The sequence below is a fragment of the Pan troglodytes genome, chromosome 14 (genome assembly GCF_028858775.2).
Source record: "Pan troglodytes isolate AG18354 chromosome 14, NHGRI_mPanTro3-v2.0_pri, whole genome shotgun sequence".
In the NCBI taxonomy this organism is placed as follows: domain Eukaryota; kingdom Metazoa; phylum Chordata; class Mammalia; order Primates; family Hominidae; genus Pan; species Pan troglodytes.
The window spans coordinates 82,735,479-82,763,224 of NC_072412.2; the positions used below are offsets into that span (position 1 = coordinate 82,735,479).

The 27,746-nt window shown below is 35.7% G+C and overlaps 1 protein-coding gene and 1 long non-coding RNA gene across 24 annotated transcripts in view; one reads left to right on the plus strand and one right to left on the minus strand.

Annotated features, from left to right (window-relative positions):
• The window catches only part of MYCBP2 (MYC binding protein 2), a 282,961-nt gene that overhangs the window by 12,725 nt on the left and 242,490 nt on the right, over nt 1–27,746 (minus strand). For 21 of the 23 annotated variants that reach the window (XM_063792229.1, XM_063792227.1, XM_009427092.5 and 18 more), the window contains 16 exons: nt 25,618–25,778; nt 24,424–24,580; nt 24,014–24,238; nt 21,417–21,482; nt 19,742–19,981; nt 19,345–19,443; nt 13,263–13,343; nt 11,194–11,460; nt 10,197–10,480; nt 8,607–8,703; nt 7,225–7,344; nt 5,216–5,317; nt 4,278–4,406; nt 3,785–3,917; nt 2,139–2,242; nt 829–1,017 (listed from right to left, as the gene is read on the minus strand). In XM_063792229.1, coding sequence (XP_063648299.1) covers nt 829–1,017; nt 2,139–2,242; nt 3,785–3,917; nt 4,278–4,406; nt 5,216–5,317; nt 7,225–7,344; nt 8,607–8,703; nt 10,197–10,480; nt 11,194–11,460; nt 13,263–13,343; nt 19,345–19,443; nt 19,742–19,981; nt 21,417–21,482; nt 24,014–24,238; nt 24,424–24,580; nt 25,618–25,778 — 2,454 coding nt within the window. The remainder of the gene's footprint in view (nt 1–828; nt 1,018–2,138; nt 2,243–3,784; nt 3,918–4,277; nt 4,407–5,215; nt 5,318–7,224; nt 7,345–8,606; nt 8,704–10,196; nt 10,481–11,193; nt 11,461–13,262; nt 13,344–19,344; nt 19,444–19,741; nt 19,982–21,416; nt 21,483–24,013; nt 24,239–24,423; nt 24,581–25,617; nt 25,779–27,746) is intronic. The other 2 variants (XM_009427100.5, XM_009427088.5) reach the window with 1 other exon arrangement.
• LOC129136843 (uncharacterized) lies at nt 19,410–26,899 on the plus strand. The gene is made up of 3 exons (XR_008538836.2): nt 19,410–19,527; nt 25,597–25,847; nt 26,825–26,899. It is a non-coding gene; the product is annotated as an uncharacterized LOC129136843 (long non-coding RNA).

The following is a 27,746-nucleotide window of genomic DNA, read 5'->3' on the forward strand; positions in this document are numbered from 1 at the left end:
CTCACAGAAAGAAGAAGAAATTACTGACTTATGATTTTCTTTTGGAGACTATTATTACCTTGGAATCATGAGAACTGAAAATATAAGCAATGGGCAAAAGTTAAAAAAACCTATTTAGTGCACAGTAACTTGTGTATGTATAGAAGTATGTATCATTATGTATAGATCAATTATATAATGTTGTAAAAATACCATTCTGGATTTTGGAAATTAAGAAGAGCCTTAGCTACTGGGGGATAATCTAATTATTTCCCCCTGGCTTCTGAATATTTTATACATTCTGTTGATTACAGAGGTTCACACAAATCACAAATTAAAGCTGAGCATGCAACACAGAAAGCACAGCATAAAGAGGCAGAATTTGCTCCTCATTAGCCTGGTACATGTATAGATTAAAAGAACACTTCTGCCTAGTGATATAAAAAAAGATTTCAATCAACTGCTCTTTTTTTTTTTTTTTTTTTTTGAGACAGAGTCTCGCTCTGTCACCCAGGCTGCAGTGCAGTGGTGCCATCTCGGATCACTGCAAGCTCCGTCTCCTGGGTTCACGCCATTCTCCTGACTCAGCCTCCTGAGTAGCTGGGACTACAGGCACCCGCCACCACGCCGGGCTAATTTTTTTGTATTTTTGTAGTAGAGACGGGGTCTCACTGTGTTAGCCAGGATGGTCTCGATCTCCTGACCTCGTGATCCACCTGCCTCGGCCTCCCAAAGTGCTGGGATTACAGGCATGAGCCACTGCGCCCGGCCTCAATCAACGTTTATTTGACAAATATATTCCCCATCTTAATGTCTGGATACATTCAATACTTTAGAAGCTGAGGCAACCTGAATGGCTGGTGCTGCCGAGAGCGCTTCGGTGAAACATATCATGCACATGTCATCGGCGTCTTGCTTCAGGCTTGTGGCACTTTTGTCACAGCCGTGTAGACAGGGCAGACAGTGCTCTTCGTTTTTAACACCCCCGCATGGATGGCCACAAGGATGCGTCTTACTACAGGCTATCTTAGCGTATTCCTGTTAAAGATGAATTACAATGTTACACAAGTATGTAAAAAAGCACACATTCTGGTAATTTTCCTTATTATATAAATTTCCAAAGATTATTTTCCCACAGGAAGTATCTATGCAGGCCAAGTAACAACAAAGTAAAGTTATTTCTAATCTTTGTTTGAATATAAATTAGGCTTCTTAACAAAGTTTTTTTTTTTTTGATGCGATTTTTAAAAAATGCCACTCTCTATAAAGGGAATGCTGATAAGTGAATTATAATTTCATATTTGTCATCATGCACAGCTATAAAGCAAAAAGTTCCTGGCTGGGAGTCGTGGCTTACACCTGTAATCCCAGCACTTTGGGAGGCTGAGGTGGGCAGATCACGAGGTCAGGAGTTCGAGACCAGCCTGACCAATATGGTGAAACCCCATCTCTACTAAAAATACAAAAATTAACCAGGCATGGTGGCGCGCGCCTGTAATCCCAGCTACTCAGGAAGCTGAGGCAGGAGAATCGCTTGAACCCGGGAGGCGGAGGTTGCAGTGAGCCGAGATCGCGCCACTGTACTCCAGCCTGGGCGACACAGCCAGACTCCGTCTCAAAAAAATAAAAAATAAAAAAAGTTCCCCAATGTATAATTTCCCAGTCACCACTCTCCGCATCACCAAAATGTGGATTTTTTTTTTTTTAAAAAAAGGTACCTCTGACTCTCTGAGCATATCCACATTCTTATTAAGTGAATTGAGAAACCAAAAACATTTGGACAACATAGAATATGTTTATATATGTTCAGGATTAAAGAACTCTTAGATGTTGAAAATGTATTTTAAGGAAATAAGTGAATAATGTGTGTAAGATAAAGGAAATACAGTTCATAAATTTTTAACTGTTTCTAATACAAAAGTAGATATTAAATACATATGATCATGGTAACTGAGAAACATACAAAAAGAGTGTGGTTTGGGCTTGAGAGCCTTATTTGACCCATTCTTCAACTTTGGTAAGGCATTTGATGCTTCACATAGGTAATACACTCATTTAGGAAGCTGGAGTGACGCTGAGCTAAAACTCTTATCTGTATGAAGTAAAGGTGTCACAGGGGAACATGGACAATGGGATGGCCTGTGTCACTATATACTCACCTGGCAATCTGCATCAGAACAAACACTGCCAACAGCAGATAACTCTGTTCCACTCCTGGAACCACAGAAGCGACATGCTTCTGAGCTACTCGTGGTGGGTTTGCCTAGGTTCAAGCAGAAAAATAAAAATCCTTCTTACGGATGTTTTCTAGATATTTTAACAGAACTAAATTTTAAAAAGCAAACTAGGTTTGTATAAGTTGCTATCCTTGGGAAATCAGCCTGACAGTTTTAGAACGGAAGGTTTCTAAGTTGTCCTAATTATAAAGTAAATAATGACACACAAAAAAAGAAATTAAAGACCTATCTGAAGCCAAATACACTCTCGACTAATATTTTTTTTCAGTGCAAGAAACAGACTAGACTTCTAGTCAAGTTACCAGACTGAGCAGCTGTTACAAGCCCCTGACTCCAAATGCACAATACCATAAAAAATATGATAACCAAAAATTAAATAAAAATACACAGAAGTTAGGGAAATCTTTAACTATATATAACAAAATTATAAGGCATGGTATAAAGCCTATCATCAGAGTATGAAACTTGAAAAACAGAATTCCTACCTCAGGAACTCTGCAATTTGAAAAGGAATTTAAATATGTTTGAAATACTTAAAGAAGAAACAGAATCAATAAAACAAGAACAGAGCAATAAGAAAAAGAACGTGAAGATTTGAAAATTACAGACCAAGCTGATTTTTAAACACAGATATAAAAATCTAACTATAATTAATATCAATATATTGAATTCAGCAATATTTACAGAAAAATCTATTTAAAAAGGATGGTTTACAAGGATGGTTTGACATCAGAACATTTATTAATGCAGTATACAGCACTGACAGATTATAGGAGGAAGAAATCAACTATGAGAAAAGAAGGTCATGCTCTTGCAGCATGCAAAGTCACCCTAGAATTAAATTGATTCAGATTTACACCTAACTCCAACACTGGAAGTTTGTGTCAGTCAAATGGCAGACTGCAGATGTGCTGAAAACTGAGAATTTGTAAGATTCAACATAACTTTGAACTAGGAATATACAAGATTTACTTTAGAAAAGCAGCAAAATGAAAACTATGTTTTAGAGATAAAAATACATTTAACATACATAAGTTACCTTTTGTTTTATGTCTATTCATTTTTGTTAATTATTTTATTGCTATCAATGGAAACAGTACCATTCACAACACCTTCAGAAGCATTAGGTCTACAAAAACCTCTAAATATCATAAAATCATACAACCTTATAATAAATAGAGATCTTAGTGATCATCTAGTGCAGCAATTTTTATTGTGGGGCAACAACTAGCAGAACTAGAAGGGAATTATCAATAGAAATGTATTTTATCTATGGAGCCCCATTAGTTGTGATCCTCTCACTTTATAAATGAAGTCAATGAGTTCCAGAGGTTAAGTGACTTGCTCGACACCACACAGCTAGTTAGTGGCAAATCAGGTTTCTTGACTTTTGGTCTAATGCTCTCTTCACCATGGAACACTCTATATATTTAGTAAATATATAGATCAATGATGTCATAATTAAACATCAGAATATCACTCAAAATTATTCACAGTTTAATCAGTTGGCACGGTTTAATCTTTTTTTGTGGGTTTTAAAGGCATGGCTCAATCTTTAAACCTTTTACCTGTGTGTTCTCGGAATTCCACCATTGCCTTCATTGTTTTAGAATCTGCCAGTGCCATCAACCAGAACAATTTGGTTCTACCACAACCTTCATGAAGGTCAACCTTTATAGCTTCTTCTTCTTCTTTGAAGACCTATTATTTCATTAAAGAACAGAGAAAAATATGCTTATTTATCACTCTGAAAGGGAGAGTATAAAATTTAATTATTCAATAATAATAATGGCTTTCATTTAAGCACTCTAAGAAGTTTTGAATATTTCCAATCTTCTCTTTAATCTTCACAGCAGTCCCTTTTTTATAAATGGAGAAATTAAGTGTTTCTAAGGATAAAACAACTTGCTATTTATAGATGGTAAGCGAGACAGCTGTGAACTCAACCAAGGTCTTTGATTCCAAAGTCCACTTTTTCCCCCTACTACACAAAGCCTCTTTCACACATTTATTTCAAAATTCACTGAACATATTTTATGCTCCAGAGACAAAAATCTTCACCTGTCTTTGATGAGTTTTGGTTCTTCGATGAAGGTGAAGGAATCTGTCACAGTCTGTACATAAATTTCCACAGACATTGCATAAAATGATTGCTGCAGTTTCACCATCATCATGGTTATCACACATAGGCTAAAATAAGACATTTCCACGTTACTTAGATTAACAAGAAAGTCTCAGACTCTCATACAAATTGAATATAATTTATTTACAAAAATAAACCGTTATTCGGAAGTCTATTAAGAATTTAGAATCTGAATATTAAACAGAATTATTGCAAATGTACTTAACTATAAAAATCTCTCAAAACTCCAAATCCAATCATTAATGTGCTTTGCAGGTTCAATGATTAATACAATGAACAGGTATACTTTGTTACTTAGAGACTTAAGAAATGTCTGCCCCATTATATATCTAAACATTCTGTATGCCAAAGGAAGAAACTGTTTATTTTTGAAACTTGAACATTAATAAGAAAATGGTGAAAGGGCCTATATAAAGTTTTCCTTTCTAGTGAACTTAAAGATACCCATCAAACCTACTTAAGTATATATGTGAACAGGTGGTGTGTCATGTTGCCTGTGTTATTGCTTTATTTCCTTCCTACCATAAGACTGATTACATTTTAGTAAAATATCTAGTCACTAAATCAGACTCTGGCTAAAAATAAATTTTGATATGATGCAAACATGACTCAGAGAAGAAGAAAGCTCTTTAATATACTTAAATAAAAGCCCCTAAAGTTTCCATATACTATGAAGAAGGGACTCTCTGAAATAGACTTGTGAGATGAACTTGGCCGAAGGGACACAATCTTTCAAGAGATCCACTAACTGTTTATGTTGATGTGTTTTTTGTTTGTTTGTTTGTTTGTTTTTAAGCTAAGATAAAGCTTACTGTAAAGGAAAGCAAGATAAATTCTTACAAAATTCTGATCTTACCATTTGTTTTTGTTGTCCATCCTTTCCCATCCATCTCCCCGAGGAGAGACGATCTACGTGGTCCTGATCAAGAACACATAGGGATGCGAGAGCAAGCCAGAGCTGTTGAAAGGGAAGGCTGTTACACCACTGAATTTTTAGGAAAGACTTATGAAATGCTGACTGTGACACATCACAACAGCTCAATAAATGCTGGCTGATTTTGAAAATACATAGATAATCAGTGGCACTCAAGTCTTCCTGATGTGGTAGCAGGCATACACGATCACTGCCCTATGTGCCATGCACACAGGAGGCACTCAGATATCTACTGAACAAGTGACTGTTTCTCTGATGAACCACCCTGTCTTCTGACAAATAAAATTATCCTTTATTGGTCTACTATGTAAACAATATATGAATAAATGAATTGGCATATTTAATATTTACTACTAATGTCTTCTGAATATTTTTCCATTTAGTATCATTAAATGCCAAAGAAGGTGGTACAGCAACTGCTAAATTGTGTACAGTCCCATGAGTAGTCAGGTACACATTAAATCCTTCTAGATAATAAAAGTTCCTCAGAAGTCTTTGTTGCCCCTTGTTGCCCCAGAAAGCCTAATACTATACTTGGTGCACTTTGTCAGAAATACATAAATGTCTAAAAGCTTTAGAAAACTGTTCTCCAAAATAGGGCCGGGCACAGTGGCACATGCCTGTAATCCCAGCACTTTGGGAGGCCAAGGTGGGTGGATCACCTGAGGTCAGGGGGTTATGACCAGCCTGACTAACATGGTGAAACCCAGTCTTTACTAAATACAAAAAAAATTAGCCAGGTGTGGTGGTGCATGCCTGTAATCCGAGCTACTTGGGAGGCTGAGACAGGAGAATCGCTTGTACCTGCAGGCGGAGGCTGCAGTGAGCCAAGATCGTACCACTGCACTCCAGCCTGGGCATCAAGAGCGAAACTCTGTCTCAAAAAAAAAAAAAAAAAGACAACTGTTTTCAGAAATAGTTAAAAATTTCTGAGGCTTAAAGGGTAAGCTTCAGTTTTATATAGAATGATATATCCCCTCATTAATGAATAATAGAAAATGACTTAACTAGCTCAACTCTAAGAAGTGCATGTGAGTGTTATTGGATACAGAAAGCAAGAGATGTTAAAATAGGGACAGAAAAATAGAAAAAGAAATAATGCATGCAAGGAGGAAGGGGAATGCAGACTGAAAGAAAGCAATACATGAGTGGTAGGAAAGGATTACTGTCAAAAATACCTATTTCAGGTGTCACAGTCAATAATAGCAAGATAGCATAAATTGACTTTTTCCGCCCTAGGGATATATAGTTTATCTTCTTCAGATTTCTGAGGATTAACCTAAGCAATTTTTACCAGCATTCACTTCTTCCTAACGTTGTCAGACTGCCCTCCTTCAAGGAAATCTCAAATCTCTTCTGGAAGTATATGGGACATGAAATCTAGCAGGTTAAAACTTACTATAAATGTGTCATCTGAAGAATGCAATCTCATTTCCTCAAAGATTTCCACCCTGACCCTGCCCTGGACAAGTACTTCTTGCTTTTTAGAAGTAAGACCTATAAATCCTGTAAGTAAGTTACAGGGCTCTACATTAGGAACAACCAGGCATAGGCAGGGGTCTTGTCTCCAAAGGACCTTCGGTCTATCACAGCATAATGCTGGCACTAAACTTACTGTGGTAAACTACAGCAAACAGATCATTAGAAAGACAACATGCAAACAATGTACAATGTAATTAGCCTTTTCTAACCAGTGTATCCTTGGCTTCCTAAACAATAACAAAAACAAGTGACACAGAACACATAACAGTGAGAAGTAATGACTAGTTCATAATATAAAAGCCCTTTATACTTTTTCAATAAATACGGTATTTGGTTAAAAAATAATTACGTTGACTTAGTGATTAAAATTTGTTTAAATCTATTACTAAAAAAGAACACGCAATGATACACACCAAATTTAAAACAAAACAAAACAAAGCAAAACCTACTCTAGTTGTTGCAATACATCTCACTGGAGACCTAAATTCTTCTTCCATCTTGGTCAAGGCAATGATGGTTTCTGCAATAGCATTTTTTGTCACTCGGGACCAAGCTTCTGACAGATGACCCTATTGAGCAGAACAGAATATTTTAATAAGTGACCAGAAATGTATTATCATAGTAAACTCTTTTTTCTTAAATAACATCTCCTATCAAAGGAAATATTTGTTTTTAGTGAGACCACGGAATTTTAGATTATGGGCACAAACTTTTGAACTAAAATTTCTTCGCGATCCTATGGAAAATTCAACTTCTAATCATCATTTTGATATTTAAAAATAAATAAATAAAAAATTAAGTTCTCAATACTCTTTTCCTGGAAATCAAGGGCAATTACTCTCACATCTGATAAAAACATAGCAGAAATACTAAGGTTATCTATGTTTGAGAATTTGTCACTTAGCATAAAATTTACACAGTGAAGCTAACTGCTTTAGATGAGTATTACAGGAACCTAAAATATAAACAGGTTCAAACTGCAACTACCTTTATTTGCTACCTTGATTTGTAATGAACAAACATTTAACTATCATATAATTTAGGTGTTCCTAAATATTACTCCTAAATATTTTAATTCAATGAACACCCTGAGAAAGTCTGCTTGCCACAGAGGTTGAGAAAATATCCACGCTGTTGGGAAAAGTGATAGAACTTCATCTTTCCCCCAGAAAATCCTCCCACTTCTCATATCCACATGATTTAAGGGGCAGTTCAATTCCTCTTCCTTCTCCAAGCTGCCTTCTATTCCTTCTGACTCTACATTCCACACTATCTTGTCCTTCTCAGGCTGCCCTCCTAGAAATACAATACAATGTGTGGAAAATGACAAGGAGCAACTAATCAGAGCCAGGCATTCTGTAAAGTAACTCCCTGTCCTCCACACTCCCAGATCTCCTTTGGAAGCCACCATCTTAAGACAGAGGGTATATGACATTGATAAAGAAGAATAAAGGGTTTAAAAACCATGAGGACTGAGGAGAATGAGAAACTTCCACTTTCGAGAGCTCTCTTCCTCTTTTTTTCCTTTAGGTTTTTTGAATCAAGTTCTTTCTTAGGGTCTGAAAGAGCATATTTTATTTTATTAGATTTTAAAGTCACGTAACAATTCCCACACAAATTAACTGGAAAATTTGAAATGAACATGGTTTACATAAATGAAAAATTATCACTTACTGAAAAGACAAACAGCATGATAGTTAACATACTACAAATAGTCTTTAAGTAAAGTTACACTAATCTACATCTCCTATCAATTCAGCAGAGTAAGCTGTTTTGTGTCAGCTTCCTGCCGCACTTCACTGCCAAAACAGTCAGAAGAATGGGAACTTACTGCTGCCATATCCTTGATAAGTTTAATGATGATCTCTGAGATCTGGGTAGGGGTTGAGCCCTTCATCCACCAATGACTTTCACCTCGTCGGAGATAACTACAAGAAAAATTAGCACTTAAAAAGCCAATAAATTATCAGTAGTAGTAACAAATGAAAAAGATGAAAATGTTATTTCAGAATGCAGCATTTTAGATTTTTAAGTGACTGAATCAATTAAAACATTTAAAAAGAAAATTCATCAAACCATTACCCCAAATCCCAAGACAGCAGTTAAGGTTATTTGAGTTCCCTTTCAAGTATTTCTCTGTTTGCACATTATTTCTGTGTGCATCTTTTAGAAGTACAGTCCAGGGACCACACACGACTTATTTCTAGGGCACATGTGGATAATGTGGAGCTTGTGCCAGAATATAAATTCACTGTATCACTAAGCACACTACTATTTAGTTCAGCTGACTTTTTTCCTAGCAAGACTACAGGAAAGAAGTGATACAATGATTAACATTCTGATGTTATCTGCATATTGTCATGGATTGGCTCTACAAGTAGCACTGTTCAGATGTCTCTAATTCTCTACTGTTACACACAATTACAGAACATCCTTGCATATATACCTTGGTGCAAATGCATGAAAGTTTTAGAAGTAGAATTGGTAGGTCAAAAGATATGCATATTTAAAATATAGTTAGATATTATAAACAGATATCCAAAAAGGCTGCAGCAATTTATATGAGATGAAAATGCCTATTTCCTCATAATGTTGCCAAAGCATCAAAGATATTTTGCAATTATTTTAATCTACATTTCTCTGATTAGTAGTGAGGTGTTTTCATTTGTTTACTGGCATTTATAAGTTTTTTTCTGTGAACTGACTACTGGCATTTATAAGTTTTTTTCTGTGAACTGACTGTTCTTGTCATTTATTATTCTTATCAGTTGTTTGCCTTTTTAAAATTGATTTGTAGTCATACTTCTATATTATGCTAACAAGTCATTGTCTATTATATAGGTTTAAGTATTTTTCTAAGTTATTTCCCTATATTTTAAAACATTTATATATTATCACCTATCAAGTAATTTTCATTTTCATATAGTCAAATCTATAAATATCTTCCTATATGACTTTGGGTTCTGTGTTTTGTTTAAGAAGGTCTTATCAAATTGAAGATTACAAAAATATTCTTCTATAATTTGTCCCAGTACAGTTTTAAAAAGAAATGTACATAAAGCTTTAATTGACCTGAACTTTACTTTATTCCCCCATATTTATTTCTTTTTATTGTGGCAAAAAAACATATTACCTAAAACTGAAGTTTAATTTTGTATATGGTGAGAGGTAGGTATCTAGAATTTTTTTTAACATGGATATCCAAATATTCTGACATCACATATTCAGCCTACTTTCTATTCCCCACTAGTTGTAAATGACACTTTTATTATGTACATGACCTTTTTAGATATTAGCCAGTTGTTTATGGATTTTATTTGGTGAGTAACCTAACAAGGTAAAATCTGAAATTATGTCTTAAATTTCTGAACAGTAGCTCACTCTATTCTGTTTTGGTACTAAAATAGAGGCAATAACTAACCTGGAATTGAAAATCATCGGAAGAGTAACTGTTGTAACTCCTTTGCCCACAGTGGTACCAGCTGTTCCAGTGATGGTGGTTCCTTTGGCTTTTAGCTGTACAGTGAGTGCTTTGGCAATGCATCCTAGAAACATGTCCAAGATACCCAGCTTATTCCAGTCTCCTTTCTCTGTTGAGTGAATGATATCACTGATATCTGCTGGGGGGAGGGATTTCACTCCTATGATGCTGGCCAGACGACTAGGGGTTACTTCAGGCAAAACTCTTCTTAGTAAAGAGGTTACCTGGTAAGAAAAATAAAATGAGAGAATTCCATGTAAAGACTAATGTTTTCAGGTTTCTTTTCTTTTTCTTTTCTTTTTTTTAAGACAGGGTCTTGCTTTGTTGCCCAGGTTGGAGTACAGTGGAGCAACCACAGCTCACTGCAGCCTTGAACTCCTAGGCTCAAGGGATCCTCCCAGCTTTGCCTCCCAAAGTGCTGGGATTACAGGCATAAGTCACTGTACCCCGTCCCAGGCTTCATTTTTTAATGTACCTAACTACCATTCTGTAACTTCAAAATCTTTAAGAAAAGAAATATGATTTAAACACTATTTTACATTTTGTGAAGGAAGAAAATATGATATACATACTATTCAAATGGTAATAGTAGTGGTAATTACTAACCCAAGGCAGCACGAAAAAAAATACCTTTTCTTTCTGGTCAGGGCTAAATGACATTATATATTTCATGGTAATATGGTAATCAGTAGCCAGAATACTCTCTTATCACAACACATTAATAAAATGGAACATATTTTACTATTCTATACTCTCACTATAAACAGTAAAAAAAAAAAAAAAAAAAGGGAGTAAAATACAGGCCCCAAACAAAATACAACAAAATACGAAATAAAAATCTATACTTAGGGTCCTTAGATAATTCTCTTTGCATTGCAACTTTTAACAATGTTTCAAGTAACAAAAGCAATGGAAAGGCTGTAGTGTGATCCGTCACCTGTCTCTGGACTCTAGGAGAGGCTGTGTGAAGCAGCGAGAAGAGATCCTGAAGCAGGGTTAGCTGTTGAGCCAGATATTGCCGGCCAACGTTAGAGCCACTCAGTGCTAAAACCATAGAGAGCAGCTCAAAGCAGTAGGCATCAGAGGAGGCATCTTCATCATTTGGCTGAGAATTGGCATTTTCTTTGCTTGATATAGCATGTTCCCATTCTTCACGGACTCTGGTAGCTTCCATGCGAATAGCTTGGACAATATGAGCACACACCTATTTAAAGTTAACACAGAACATGTAAAAATATAGGGTTAGTTTGATTTACTACTCCTAGCAAAACAAGCAAACAAAAGAATAAGACAAGAATGTAAATTGATACTCAATTTAATACTATTCTCCCAGTTAATTCTCCATCATATGTCATTCTCTTAACTCATCTGAGAAACAAGTAAAGCTAGGGGAGCCACAATAAAAATGGAAATATTTAAATCAACTACTATGTGCAAACTGATTATATGCAAGTTATTAATGCCTATGCTTACAGTTTAGCACATCAAAAACCAATCACCATATTTTATCACTGAAGGCACTTTTTCTCATGGTTTACCATTATGTTCATAAGGTGCTTTATAGCTGATAAGATTCACAATACTGAAATTATACATGACATTTTACAATTGAAAGCATCTAAGATTCAATGAAACACTGCTAGAAAGATAAAGCAAAAATAAATTCATGTTGTAGTTCATTGAAAAGAATAATAGTGTAGAAAGTTAGAATAGGGCTGGGTGCCGTGGCTCATGCCTGTAATCCCAGCAATTTGGGAGGCCGAGGCGGGCGGATCATGAGATCAGGAGATCGAGACCATCCTAGCTAATACGGTGAAACCCCGTCTCTACTAAAAATACAAAAAAATTACACCTGTAATCCCAGCAGTTTGGGAGGCCGAGGCAGGTGGATCATGAGATCAGGAGATCGAGACCATCCTGGCTAACACGGTGAAATCCCGTCTCTACTAAAAATACAAAAATATTATGCCTGTAATCCCAGCACTTTGGGAGGCCGAGGTGGGTGGATCACGAGGTCAGGAGATCGAGACCATCCTGGCTAACACGGTGAAACCCCATCTGTACTAAAAAAAAAAAAAAAAAAAAAAAAATTAGCCAGCCGTGGTGGCAGGCATCTGTAGTCCCAGCTACTCAGGAGGCTGAGGCAGGAGAATGGTGTGAACCCAGGAGGTGGAGCTTGCAGTGAGCCGAGATCGCACCACTGCACTCCAGCCTGGGCAACAGAGCGAGACTCCCTCTCGAAAAAAAAAAAAGTTAGAATAATAGGTTAATTTAAAATCAATATTTTATTTGACTTTTGAAGTGATAGTTTTATGTTATGTAGCACCCCATTATATGAACAATATAGTGCTATTTCCTCACCTGCTTATATTTAAAAATATTAACACTGGTATAGTTAACACTGTTAATTGCTCAGCCAACACACAGAAGAATGGGGGAAAAGAAATATGGGAAATGCAAATCAAATCTGATATAGCTGGGTATTTGACACCAAATAAAAAATCTACCCATAACAAATAGCAGCAAGGTAAGCAAGTTTTCATAAGTAAAATCTTTAAAATGATGAAGGTATGCCAAAATACTCATTCCTCTCTAAAAATGGCAGGCACATTCTGCAGGACCTATAAAAGGGCGAGCATAAAAAAGCCTTCATAAATTTTTCAAAATACTTTATACCAAGCTCATCCAACCTGCAGCCGGGGGACTGCCTGTGGCCCAGGATGGCTTTGAATGTGGCCCAACACAAATTCACAAACTTTCTTAAAGTATTAGGAGATTTTTTTTTCTTGCAATTTTTTTTTTAAGTTCATCAGCTATTGTTAGCCTTAGTGTATTTTATGTGTAGCCTAAGACAATTCTTTTTCTTCAAATATGGCCCAGGGAAGCCAAAAGATTGGACATCCCTGCTTTATACCCTAATAACAAACAAACAAACAGACAAACAAACAAACAAACACACACACACACACAAAACTTATGAAGACAATGAAATAGCTGTTAACCAACCTGTTTTTGTAAGTTAGTCAGCTTACTCCTGCTGAATATGATTCCAACCATATGTTCTTTCAGGTCAGCATCTGATGTTGCCTTTACATAGAAAAAGAAAAAAAAAAAAGAATGAAGTGGTCTCTTTAAATAAAATTTGTATATGTGATATTTCAAAGTAACTTGAGAAATAATTTTGTGTATATATTTTTAAAGTAAATTTATTTTAAATTGAGGCTTATAATACTAAGACAAAGGATAAAGTTTGAAATAAAAAGAACAAAATCTCAGAACTTAGGAAATTCAGAGAAGTATATTCTCCTTTCACAAATTTCTTTAATGTAGTCAATTTGAGTAGCTTTGATTAAATCTATTTCTAAATTGTAAACATTATTAGTTCACATCCCACATTTAATTGTTTGAAGAACAATCCAGGAAAATAACATTTGTTTAAAAGGAAAGTGTCCTAACAAACCTCTGTGATGATAGTGGTCTTAAATTAAGCTATCGGAACACCAAGTCATCAAAGAAATGTATCATAAGGAAAAATATAAAGGCTAAAATTTTATAGAGCTTATTATGTGTACGCTGTTCTTCTAAGTGCCACATATGTATATATGTGTGTGTGTATATATATATATATGCATGCACGTGTGCACACACACACACACACACACACAAATCTTATCTAATCTTCGCAACAACCCCAGAAGGTAAACTGTAATATTTTGCCTACTTTACAGGTAAGAAAACTGAGGTAAGAAACTCTTTTAAGAATCAAAAATGATGCTTGGTTTTACATTTCTTAGGATAGAGAGCCAGAAGAGAATGTCCCTTTCGCCCTAACAATGAGGAAAAACCTGATCATCTACAAAACCAAAACTTTTTTTTTGGAGTCCATTAGAATGTTGAGATCAGCTACTAGGTAGAATGAATTCCAAATAAACAAATCCAGTTAGTTGGATACTTCAAAACTCTTCTTTCAGTACTTAACAGAACAAGTAAACAAGCAAAAAACCAAAAACCAGTAAGGCTCTTAAAGACTTGAATATTAAGGCTCTTAAGACTTGAATATTATTGATCAACTTGAACTAACTGATATTTATAGAACCCCTCAAAGAAGAACAGCAGAGTTCACATTTTTTTGAAGTGCACGTGGACATTCACTAAAACAGACTATATTATAGGCCAGAATCCAAATCTTAACAATTTTAAAAGGACTGAAATTATACGAAGTATACAGTTTGACCACAATGAAACTGAACCAGAAATTAATAATATAAAGCTAACAGGAAAATTCCCAAATATTTGGGAATTAAACAAGGTGCTTCTAAATTACCCAAGGGTCAAAGAAGAAATCAAAATGGGGCTGGACACAGTGGCTCACGCCTGTAATCCCAGCACTTTGGGAGGCCGAGGTGGGTGGATCACGAGGTCAGGAGATCGAGACCATCCTGGCTAACGTGGTGAAACCCCATCTCTACTAAAAAAAATACAAAAAATTAGCTGGGCATGGTGGCGGGCGCCTGTACTCCCAGCTACTTGGGAGGCTGAGGCAGGAGAATGGCGTGAACCCGGGAGTCAGAGCTTGCAGTGAGCCGAGATTGCACCACTGCACTCCAGCCTGGGCGACAGGGCGAGACTCCATTTCAAAAAAAAAAGAAAAAAAAAAAAAAAGAAATCAAAATGGGAATAAGAAAACTAAGAAAACATTGTGAATTCAACGAAAATAAAAACAGAATACCCCAAATTTGTGAAATGCAGCTAATGTAGTGCTTAGAAGAAAATAATAGCATTAAATACTTAGATGAGAAAAGAAAGGTCTTGGAGTCTATGATCTGATCTTGGACCTTAAGAAGTCAGAAAAAGATGAACAAATGAATACAAGGCAAACATAGGGAAAGAAATAAAGATGTGATTATTAAAAGAAGCAAAAATAGAGGAAAATCAATGAAACAAAAAGCTAGTTCTCTGAAGAGATCAAACTGATGAATCTTTAGAGAAACTATTTCAGAAAAAAAGAATGAAGACACAAATCACCAAGACACATCACTACAGGTTCTACAGATATTAAAAAGACATAAGGGTATATTATGAACAACTTATGGCAATAAATCCAGAAACTTAGATGAAATGGACAAATTGCTTGAGTGTCAGAACTACTAAAGCTTACCCAAAAAGAAACAGATAACTGAAACAGCTCTGTTATCTATTAAAGAAAGTTAATTTTTAGAATAGAGCATTTATTTTGCTACTTAAGTACTAGTTAGATTATATATGAGTCTCTTTTAGATAGTTCTTTCATCTTGTTTACTTCTTTCATCATTTATTTTTGCTTTTTAAAAACATCTTTATTGAGATATAGTTCACATACCATGCTATTCATCTGTTTAAAGCATAGAATTCAATGGTTTTTAGTACATTCAGATATGTGCAACTATCGTCAGTCAATATTACAGCATTTTTATTACCTCTAAAAGAAGCACTATATCATGTAGCTACCATCCCCTAGTTTTTTTTTTCACTGAAGGGAAATGAACTGTATACAAGCTAGTATCACATGTTGACTAAAATGCATAGCAATATATGGATTATCTTACGGAATAAAAGAAATGAAGAAAGAGAAACATATAAAGGTACCACTGTGCTCTTGTCTGGGTGACAGAGTTAAGACCAGGTCTCTTAAAAAAGAATCCATTCTGATAGAAATTCTCAGCAAACTAGGAATAGAAGAAAACATTCTCCAATCTTATTAAAAAGATTCACCCCCAAAAAATCTACAGTTCACATCACACTTAATAATGAATGGTTTATACTTTCTTTTCAAGATCCAGAACAAGTCAGAGCTATCTGTTCTCATTACTTCTATTCAGCATGGCACTTAAGGGCTTAATCAATGCAATAACACAATAATATAAGAAAAGAAATTTAAGGCATATAGTTTAGAAAGGAAAAAACCCAAATTTATTGAAGACTACATGATTATCTAAGAAAACCCCAAAGAGTCTATAAAAAGTTTCTGAAATTAGTAAGTGAATTTAAGATCACAGGGTAGAAATCTAATATACAAAAGTCAATTCTATTTTTATACACTAGAAATGAACAATTGGAAAGTGAAATAAAAAATACCATTTACAATAGCTTTACAAATGTTAAATGTTTAGGAATAAATTTAATAAAATACGTACAAGATGCGTACAATGAATTACAAAACACTGCTGAGAGAAATTTTACACAGATGTAAGAAAACCCCTGATACATATCATGTTCACAGATACGAAGACTCAATATTATTGACATGGCGATTCTCCCTAAATTATCAATTTGGTGTTAATTCCAGTCAAAATTCCATCCCCCCCCCCCTTTTTTTTTTTAAAGAAACGGTCAAGCTGATTCTAAGCTTTATATGGAAATGCAAGAGATCTAGAATAGCCAAAATAACTTAGATAAAGAACAAAGTTAGAACCTGATATCAAGACTTTTTATAAAGCTACAGTAAGTAAGACACTTTGATGGATCAATGGAGCAGAATAGAGTCCAGAAACAGATCTACGCATTTATGGTAAATTGACTATTGATAAATGATAGTCTTCTCAACGAATCGTAGTAGAACAATTGAACATCTATATGCAAAAGATAAGCCTCAATTCTTACACTGCACATAAAAATTAAAATGTATACAGTTCTAAACAAAAGAACTAAAACTATAATATTTCTAAAGGAAAAGAAGAGAATATCTGTGTGACCTTGGGTTCTAGACCATACATAAAAATCATGAATCAAAAAAACAAGAAAAAGCTGGACTTTATCAAACTTAAAAACTTCTGTTCTCTGAAAGATAAGACACAGACTAGGAGAAAATATTTGAAAACACATAATTGGTAAAAGACCTGCAAAGATCTGTATGTGAGTGTTCATAGCAGCCTTACTAATAGTAGCCAAACAGCAGAAACAACCCAAATATCCATCAAAAAATGAAAGGATAAACAAATTACGGTAGATCCATATAATGGAACACTTCTCAGCAACCAAAAGAATGAACCATGGCTACATGCTACAACATGGATAAATCTCAAAAGCATTACACTAAAGTGAAAGAAACAAGACAAAAAGGCTACATTCTGTGTGGTTCCATTTATATGACATCCAGGAAAAGGCAACACAACACTGGCAGAATATAGTTCAGTAGTTGCTAGGCTCTAAGTGTGAGGTTGGGGGATTGCCTGCAAAGGAACATGAGAGAAATTTGGGGAGTGATGTGTTTTAAAACTTGGTTGTGGGCTGGGCATGGTGGCTCATATCTGTAATCTCAGCACTTTGGGAGGCCAATGCTGGCAGACTGCTTGAGCCCAGGAGTCTGAGACCAGCCTGGGCAACATGGCAAAACCACATCTCTGCAGATATATTAAAATCAGCTGGGCACAGTGATGTGCACCTGTAGTTGCAGCTACTTGGGAGGCTGAGACAGGAGGATCCATTGAGCCCGGGAGGTTGAGGTTGCAGTGAGCCATGATCATACCACTGCACTCTATCCTGGGTGACAGAGAGAGACCCTGTCTCGAGCAAAACAAAACAAAACAAACTTGATTGTGATAATGATTTCACTAGTGTACACAAGTAAAAATTCATTGAATGATACAGTTTAAAATGAGGAATTTCTGTATGTAAATTGTGCTTCAATAATCTAACTTAAAAAAAAGATTCTCTTAAAAATCATGTTATTTCATGGGCACACACATGACAGTATAACCTTTCCTACTCAACCTTAACTCCTCAGCATACACTCTCCCACTGTTAGGCCAGTCTCTCTGATCAGTCCTTGCTCCCATTCTCTCTACTAATCTCATTCGAATCCCTTCATTCTCTTTCAGATCTAACTCCAGTCCAATATCCCCTAAGAAGCCTTCTCTGACCACTCCAGGGCACAATGATCTCAAGGTACTCTGAAAGCCAATGTCATTTGCAATTTTTTTCACACATTTAATAACTTGCTTTTATACTATATAGTATCTTTGTTGATTTCTTTTTGTGGGGGTGAGGGGAATGCAGAGGGTTCATAACCAAGAACAGAATGCAAGCTTTTTGAGGGCTTGCCATTCTCACAATTGTTTAGTACAGAGTTGACATCTGCTAAAATTCAATTGATTTAACGGGCAGTTACACAGTCTTGTAGTCATTCAAATGAAATCTCCAAAAGATATTGAAAGAAGTTACCAGCATTTAAGAAATCTTATTTTTTTCAGACCTCAAACAAAAATAGGACAATGATTAGATACTACTGTATTAAGAAACACAGGGTGAGACAAGGGAAATCCTTGAAATTTATCTTTCAAAGGGCTGCCAAGGTGATTATCTGTAGCATTTAAAGACACTAGAATATTGAGACTAGTCAGAGTTGACTTCTCTTTTTGGAAATGGATGAGGTACAAAAGTTTTAGGTATAGTGTTTTAGTCAGGACCGAAAAAGTAAAGCAACTGTATTTTTGGAAGAAATTTCAAGAACAGTAACAAAGAGTAGTTATTCTAATAAAAATTTACTAAACATGTGTGTGATGCTACCATGATGGATACAAAGACAAATTAGACATGGACTTGGTCTTTAAGAAGCTATGGTTCAGTAGAAGAGAGAAAACATCCATGTAGATAAACATAAGAGAAAAATGAAGAAGAGACACATATAGATTATTATGAACTCCAGCAGAGAGAAAACTGCTTTTGTTTGGGGAAATCATAAACAAGTTTCATGAAGAGGATAAATCGTAAAAAAGTTTCATGAAGAAGACAGTACTTTTGAGCTGAACTGTGAAGGACAGGGACAATGGAGGAGGGAGAAGATAACTGATGGGGTATAGCACAGAAATGATTACAAATGAATGCAAAAACCCAAGGTATAGAGCAAATTTGCTGTTACTTAAAACACTAGCTAGATTATACATGAATAATGAATTTCTTTTAGATAGTTCCTTCATCTTTCTAAGAACAAATATGAACTGCATAAAACTGTTATTACATATCCATCAAAATATACAGCAATAAATGAATTATTTCACTGAAAAAAAGAATAAAAAAGGGAAATAAATATCTTTAGAATACAAATAAATACATTGTATACTTTTTCTTCTCCTTCAGGTGATGACAATAGTGCTTTTTCCTCTTGTTCTGGTGTAGGTTCAGCATCTCCAGAGATGAGCTTTCCAAATACCTGATGAAGATATGCATGTGAGAAGGAATTAATGACAGGCATTAACACTATATTGGCCAGAGGACTCATTAGCTGATTCCGCAGGTTTTATAATATGCTACTCTTGCTAATATACACGACTATTTTTCTTAATTACAAATGCAACATGAAACTCAGGTGTTTAGGGCTATGAAAAGAAAAAATGGGCAACATTTATAGCCAGAAATTTATATAATAAGTTTCACAAAATATTTTGTTACACTCTTAAAATATATTACATCAATTATCCTGTGCTAGAATATGTCGTAAGGACACTCACTTGAGACGTAATCAGTCTGAATACTCGCAGAGTCTCAGCTTCACAGTTCCTCTGCTGGGCCACACTGGCTGAAATCTGGCCAGCTATTTTTGTGCTTTCACCATCTTTCCAGCCCAGGACTTTGACTTGTCGAACTCTCAGTGTATTTTCTGGGCCTTTTAATTCAATTTTTATGATGTGATTATCCCCTCCTGGAAGTTCACTTGTTACCCAGCCAATGTGCCTGGAATCCAGATCAACCTGGTTGAGTAGAAAAGAGGCAGGAACCTGATTCAGCTGGATCACTTTTATCACTGTGCTGGACTTAGCATTGATACCAGCAAGCTCAAATAACAAAGAATTGCACAGAGTAAAGGTTATGAGGTTATTTCACACTGATTTTCTTATTTCAACCAGGTGAAGATAAGTAATATTATTTATAGTAGCTATTACACAGATGAAGAAACTAAGGTTAACACAGGTTAAGGGATTTTCAGTAAATGGTGGAATTGAGAATTAAAATCCAGGCCTGACTACGATATGGCTTCCGAGCAAAATTATATGAGTGAAATAATTACAAATAATTTATATGACTGTACTTTATCTATATCATCTGTAAGTGGAAACCTCACAAGATCAGAAAAGGGTTCTTTTTTTGTGCATCCTCACATTAAAGTACCATTTAAAGATAAGGGACTTTAAAGTGCAGTTACTTAATATGTTTTACTTTTGAACAAAAATTACCTAATATGTAACTTCACACTTGTGATTCCTTATTTCACTAATTTTCATTGAGAATATGACTTTTTTTTTCAAGGATTAAATGTTAATATACTGTGAAATAGTTCTTGACACTATTCCCTTCATAAAATAAAAACTGTTCTTATGGCATTTAATAACCAAGAAATGACCTGGCAATTTCTATGTGATTTAAATAGACATTAAGTTGATATTATTTTAATTAATAATGTCAATTTTCAAAAAGGGGTATTAAGTATAAACAAACACAATCTCATTGAATAGGATTATTTTCCCAAATTCTTCAACAATTTAAACAAAATTTATTATATGTTTAGTCCAAAATCTTAATTGATTCCTTCAATGTGATTTGAAAACAAGCAAGCAAGCAAGCGATTGGCCAACTTTTTGTGAGATAAAGTAGCCAGTGAGGAACAGATTTGACAAAGTTTCATGAATACAAGTAAGGGAGCTTGAGCACAGTCTCAGACACATGCCTAGATAAAACTTAACTTGTTTCTAAAGTTGGTTTAAACTGACTTGCAACCTGGATATAGCTGCAGTGTTATAAGTGTTATAACAGACAGATTTTTCAGGCCAGAGAACAATAACCTGTTTTAACTCAAAGTATAGGTGAAGTAAGGTTTTAAGTGTGAATGGGATCTGTGATAAATTTTAAGATACCCTGAGTCTTTGCTGGGGAGTAGGGTAGGGAGACTGTAGGTACAATATAATTGCTCATGACTGGGGAACATTTAGGAAAATAGGTGAGATGTCTAGCACAGGGATGGTGGTTACTATTCCTATGTTTGGACCACTTGTCAATTTAGTGTTCTGTAAATAGATAATTCCCTATAATACTTTGGTTGTGTGCCAAGGGTGGAATTCAATAGTGAAGGCTGAGAAGAAGAAATTTCTCTCTAGGTAGCAAAACATTTAATGACAACATTTCAATTACCTGCTTTATTCTGCACAAATCTTCTACTGCTTTGCCAGTTAAGAAGGTCATTGAGGTAACTTTATTCTGAAATAGACAATTCACAATAGTTAATATGCTACATTCCTGCTTCAGAACTTACAATGGTTTCTCATGACCTACTAATACCACATCAACTCTTCTGCCTGTCTCTTATGGTCCTTCCTGATTGACCCCACCCCATCCCTCCAACTAACCACGGTTCCTACAACTTAAGTCTTATTCTCACAAACTCCATCTTAAATTGCACATTTCAGCCTCTCTCCAGGTGCTCTCTCACAGCTTGACATTCCCTCTCCTTATTCAAAGTCTAAATATTCAGATTCCATCCTCATGAAGCCTTTCAACAAATCTGCTTGTCACTTATGTCAGACTCTTGTTGCTATATTTTCATTACTTTTGGAAGTATAAAGAGGGAAGGTAACTGAACTAACAAATACTTATGAGTGTCACAATGTACCCAGACTTCCTTACAGATTTGAAGTAGGATATATGAGAGGAGGTTGTATCCCCCAAGATACTTGCCAAACTAGGGAAGGCAACATTAATACACAAAATAAATGTCAGTACAAGTTCAATACATGTTCAAACTAGTGTCAAATATCTTAAGGCTGAATAAGTTTTACGCAAAGCACATCAAGAAATAGATTAACATTAATTCCTTGGAGAGCTGCATAATATGAGTGCTGTAGGCTGATACAACTCAAATCAACAAATGCTGTGTACAAGGCTCTGTGGTAGGCAGGTTGAGGAACATGGAGGTACATAACTCAAGGAAAACATACATACAGGTTGAGTATCCTTTATTAGAAATATTTGGGACTAGAAGTGTTTTGGATTAGGGATTTTTTAGGATTTTGAAATACTCTATTTGCATTATCCTTACTGGCTGGGCACCCCAAATCTGAATATCTAAAACCAGAAATGCTCCAATATGCATTTCCTTTAAGTGTCATATCTGTGTTCAAAAAGTTTCAGATTCTGTAGCATTTTGGATTTTCAGATTTGGAATGCTCAACCTATAACATAGAGGAAGCCTGTTAAAAGGAAAGTAGATGTCAGCTTACATGTTGGGAATTTTGAAAATGAATACTGTTATGATTATTTCCTCTTAGAAAAGACAGAAGTGTTAAATTGATTGCAATCATTGTTCTGAGGGAGAGTATGTCCTTGCTTAAAATGTACCATGAGCCAAAGATAGCTTTGCACTGAACAGTGAGTTCTAGCTACAAAAATGTTTTGCTTTGTTACACTTGACTTTCCAGTAAGATAAAGTAGTTACACCAGTGGAAATTCTTAGGTCTGAGGAGGAAATAGCTCATATTATATTAGCTAAGCCTCTTTTACTTACTCAATACCAGGGAGGAATAGAACCTGCACTGATGTACAGAAGTTGGAGGTTGCTCTGATTGCAGACTGGCCTGCATCCAGGTTATCTGAGACCCAATCCTACCACTGTGGCTCTTCCTGAGAAAGGAAATATGCAAATGGCACAGGAGAAGCCAGGCAATGGTTCAAGGAGAGCCATTAATACTGTATCTGCTAGCAAGCCACATCCATTCTGAGGAAAAAAATTCTAAATGAGGTAGAAGAAAGGCAGTCTGGCAGTTAGTGCTATTTCTTTCTTGGTTGTTAATACTCAAGCAAATAGGACTCTTTTTTCTTGTTTAGTGCCTTTTATAAAAGAATATTTAATTCAGTTGAAACACATGGATGAACTAGGCTGAAGAGAATATAAATTATGATTATTTGGGACAGTCTGAAACTTATTTTTTATTTCATGAGGACTGTGGCAAAGTAGACACTTGAAGATAGGCTGGGTGCAGTGGCTCATGTCTGTAATCCTAGCACTTTGGGAGGCTGAGGTGGGCAGATCACTTGAGGCCAGGGGTTTGAGACCGGCCTGGACAACATGGTGAAACCCTGTCTCTACTAAAAATACAAAAATTAGCCAAGCATGGTGGCGTGTGCTTGTAATCCCAGCTACTCAGGAGGTTGAAGCAGGAGAATCGCTTGAACCTGGAGGCGAAGGTTGCAGTGAGCCAAGATTGTGCCACTGCACTCCAGCCTGGGTGACAGAGGGAGACTCCATCTCAGAAAAAAAAAAAAAAATCTAATTACATTATAGGTCAAAGATTATTATTAAGTGCCACCAGAGTAATACAAAAAGAATCAGCAGAGGGAAAGAGTAATTTTTTAGAGGAGTTACTTAGAATTTCTCTGAGTTTGAGAGACCCTGGGAGAATTGATCAGCAGAGTTTAAGGGGAGGACTTCCAGGTCACGGGAAAATCTTAACCAAGGGAATGGCAGCAGAAAATTGTAGAGCAGACTTTCATTTTGCTTAGCTGTAGCCATGGTATATTTGTAATCAGACCTCTTTTCAGAAATGGAATTCCACAGTGCTCCCAATCATATTAATTTGTTTTTAGACTTAAGATTTATTTGGTGATTATAGCAATGATGTTTGGTTGGTGAAATTCCAGGTGATAAAGCTTGTTGCTAAATTCAGAAATGAGAGTGCATGAATACTAAGATCTGAAAAGAGCTAAAGAGCCGTAAATCAAGTTTGCTTTCTTACCCCAAGATCTCGGGAATTGTCCACGTGAACAGACACATAGCGGGCATTGATTGCTTTTACACAGTTGATGGTGATGTTCTTAGTTTTGTTTTTATCTTCATCTCCTGATTCCCAAAAGGTTTCTGTGGAGCCGTCTGTCAAACTGCCAATCATGGCAGGTCGGCTTGAAGTTTTTATGTCAACAATGCTGGTTAAGTCCTTTAAGCACATTACTATGCATAATTCCTATCAGAAACAAATATAAGTACTTATGATACTTAAAAGCAAATCTTTCGTGATGATAAAACAAACAGGTATAAGATAAAACATAATGGAAGACAGGATCAAATTGATTATGAATAACTTACAGTTTCTCCTTTGATGTATTATTAACTAACAGGACAACCAGGATAATAACTGAAATGACTGACCTGACTCATAGCTTCAAAGCCAGACTGTATACTGATGCTAAAACTCTCTTCACTATCGCCATCATCTGATTTTGACAAAATATTGTTAATGTGATGAAAGACGTTGCTCTGATGAAGGAACTGGTGATCAGATTGCTTGAATTTGAGACTCCAGCACCTAAAAAGGCGATATATAAGCAATATACGAAATAATTATTTTCCAGGAACATCTAAGGAACTCTTAGATGAGTACTCTGTAGCTAATATCTCAAGAAATCTTAATGTTCTAGTAACAGACATTTTAAAAATTCAGGGAAGAAAATCATTCCTATTGTTTTTGTTTTTGAGAAATAAAGGTAACTTCTTTGGAACAAGGTAAATTCTAAGGAAAGTTGACCCATTTTAAATATAAAAGAATTAGACAGATGAAGATCAAGGCTACAGAAGCAAAAAGGGTAATGAATCTGTTGTGTAAACAAGTGGTACACCAACTGCAACAACCCCTCAAATTCATTAATCTTACAATGCCATACTAATTCATCAGGGTATAGTTTATCTTGTAGTTCAAAAATCTTGTGAGGAGGACAAAGAGGAATCTCTCTTCCACTGGTCTTATCATTAGTAACATGGGAAGCCCAAGCATTCCATCAATTTATTTCTTGTATACATTAATTAGGAGAATTTATTTATAAGTGTGAGTCCAGTATGTGAATCTAGTAACAAGGTTCACAGTGTAAAAGCAATGCTAAATTCTCAACACATTTCAAATTGAAATTGGAATCTGTTGAGCATCTGTGATGCTCCTTAAGGTGCTTTTAGGACTGGGTGCATACAACCAGGCTCTGTTTTCCTCAAGATTCTTTTCAAGTCAAAACTCTATTTTGGTTTTTGTTTTTGAGATTTCATTTTCCCTCTCTCTTTTGGGGACATTTAAGTGATTTGAGGTAGGAGACTGGGGAAAGTGAGGGAGATTGCTACAGTGATAATTTAGGGCACTAAGAAGTACATTAGCCACATTTTACAGGAGGGCAAACAAATGTTAACTAAGAGGAAGGACCATTCTAAAAATTATGACTGTAAGGAGGGAGGCACCATCTATATAATGTAGGGATTCTATCTTACTATTTAAAGAGCTTTTTTTGGAGCATTTCATACTTTGAATATTCCATAAACTCTCTTGTCCAATGTACCTAGGATATGTGGATACAAAATTACCTCAGGGCCATTTGCTGTAATGAACTGCCGCTGGGGAGAGACATCATAAGGTCTGAGATGGTCTGCAGCAAGCGGTGAAAGGTGTGTGGTAAAGGATGAGCAGCTTCCCCGGCAATCACTATGTCTGAGAGTGGATGTTCACATACTCTTGTATCTTTCTCCTAAGGCAGAAATTGAAACAAGTTTATCAGTTTGTGTGCTGGAAGGAATCGTCTTCACAAAAGACAATTGTATGTATACTTAAAAAATGGTCATGTAACAGAAATACAAACAACAAAACCAAACTGTACCCAGAAAGATACAGTAATTTTAACTAATTATGCTTGTATTATTTTAGGGAAAAAAGCTGTAAGTTTAGTCACAAGCAAAATCAGCATGCAAATGAATAAATGTATCAATTCTAGTGTACTCACAAAGATACCTGTAGGGTGAATCCACATGTGTATGCATGTGTATGTGTAGTGTGTGTGCATATACATGTATGTGTATGGATATATACACATACATATATGTAGGTATGTTTTGTGTGTATGTTTATGTATAAAAAATAACATATGTTTAGAAGTTGGGGTGGTCACTAACTCATACAGCATTTTTATGTGAATTAGAAAAAAAAGCTCCTTTCTACGCAAATGGACCACAGCTAGGAAAGAGAAGTAGGGGTTGAATTTCATTTCTCATTACAACCCTCAGATGGCTCCATTAATAATATTAACTATGGAATAACTTTTTATTATTTTGAGTAGATAACATACATCATATTAAAATATTCGAGAGGTATAAAAAAATACCATAAAAAGTCTCCCTGTCTCTATAGCCCAGCCACCTAGATGCCCTCCCACTGGCAATTTCTATTACCAGTTTCTTGGACTGTCTATAAATATTGTTCATTTACACAAATGGCAGCACTGGAAACAAACTGATCTGTATTCTTTTAACAATAATTTATCTTTGAGATTATTACTTATTAGATATGTATGTAACATATATTATCCCATTGCATAGTATTCTGATGAATAAAAATACCATAGTTTATTTCATCAGTCCACTTCAGAACAGCCATTTAGGTTGTTTCCAATCTTTTGTTTTTATATAACATTCTGCAATGAATCAACTTGTATATCTGTCTTTTCACACATGCATATATGATAAGGAGAACTCCATAAAAGTGGAATTACTGAATGATTTTTAATGTGATTTTTGATAGATCTTACCAAACCATTCTCTAAGAAGCTGCTACTCCACAGCAAAGAATGTTTGTTCTTCCATCTTGCTACCAATGTAAGCCCATCAAACTTTTTAAACTATGTCACTGAGCTAAGTAAAAGATGGTTGCTTTTTGCCTCCTTCTTTGTGCATATATTGATTACTGATATAGAAGTTCTGGTTTATATTATCTTCTACTGATATAGAAGTTCTGGTTTATATTGTCTTCTAAAGAATGTAGTTTTGTTCTTACAGGGAGATAGCAGGCCATCTAGATTCCATCAAGGCTTGGCATTCGACTTTGTTAGACTGGGGTTATTTCAGTTTTGCCCTTGATTTTAGGCACTGCCCTTACTCCTAAGGCATGGTCTGTATTCCTTGAGTATGGTCTTTCTGGGGTTTCAAGGGCATGCCAGGAGTATTCATCACGCTCACCCCACCTCTGGTTGGACTAAAACTTCAGAACCCAGCTCTGAAGCTAAGAATCTGTTCAGTTTTCAGCTTACAATTCATTTCCACTGCTAGGTCCTCCAGAGAAATTGCATGCCCAGTCTAAGAGTGGCCAGGACCCTAGGGATATTTTTATGCAAAAATTTTAGACTCCCTTTCTGCAGCTCTGTACCACTGGTGCCCTGCCTCCCACATCCCAAAGTTACAGTCCTAAACTTTGATCTCTGCCAACACAACTGACGTACTCTGCTTGGGCTCTTTTCCCAATTGTGGGGCTTACCTCATGCCCTTTTCTTCTCTCAAGGATTACAGCCCTGTACTGGTCACTGCTCAGAGCCTATGAACAATTGTTTTAAATATTTTGCCCAGCTTTTTGTTATTTACTATAAGAACTAATGCTGACACTGGCTGTTTCATCGTAACTATAACTAGAACTCTGCCAAACAACAAGTTTTGAGATGTACTAATATTGC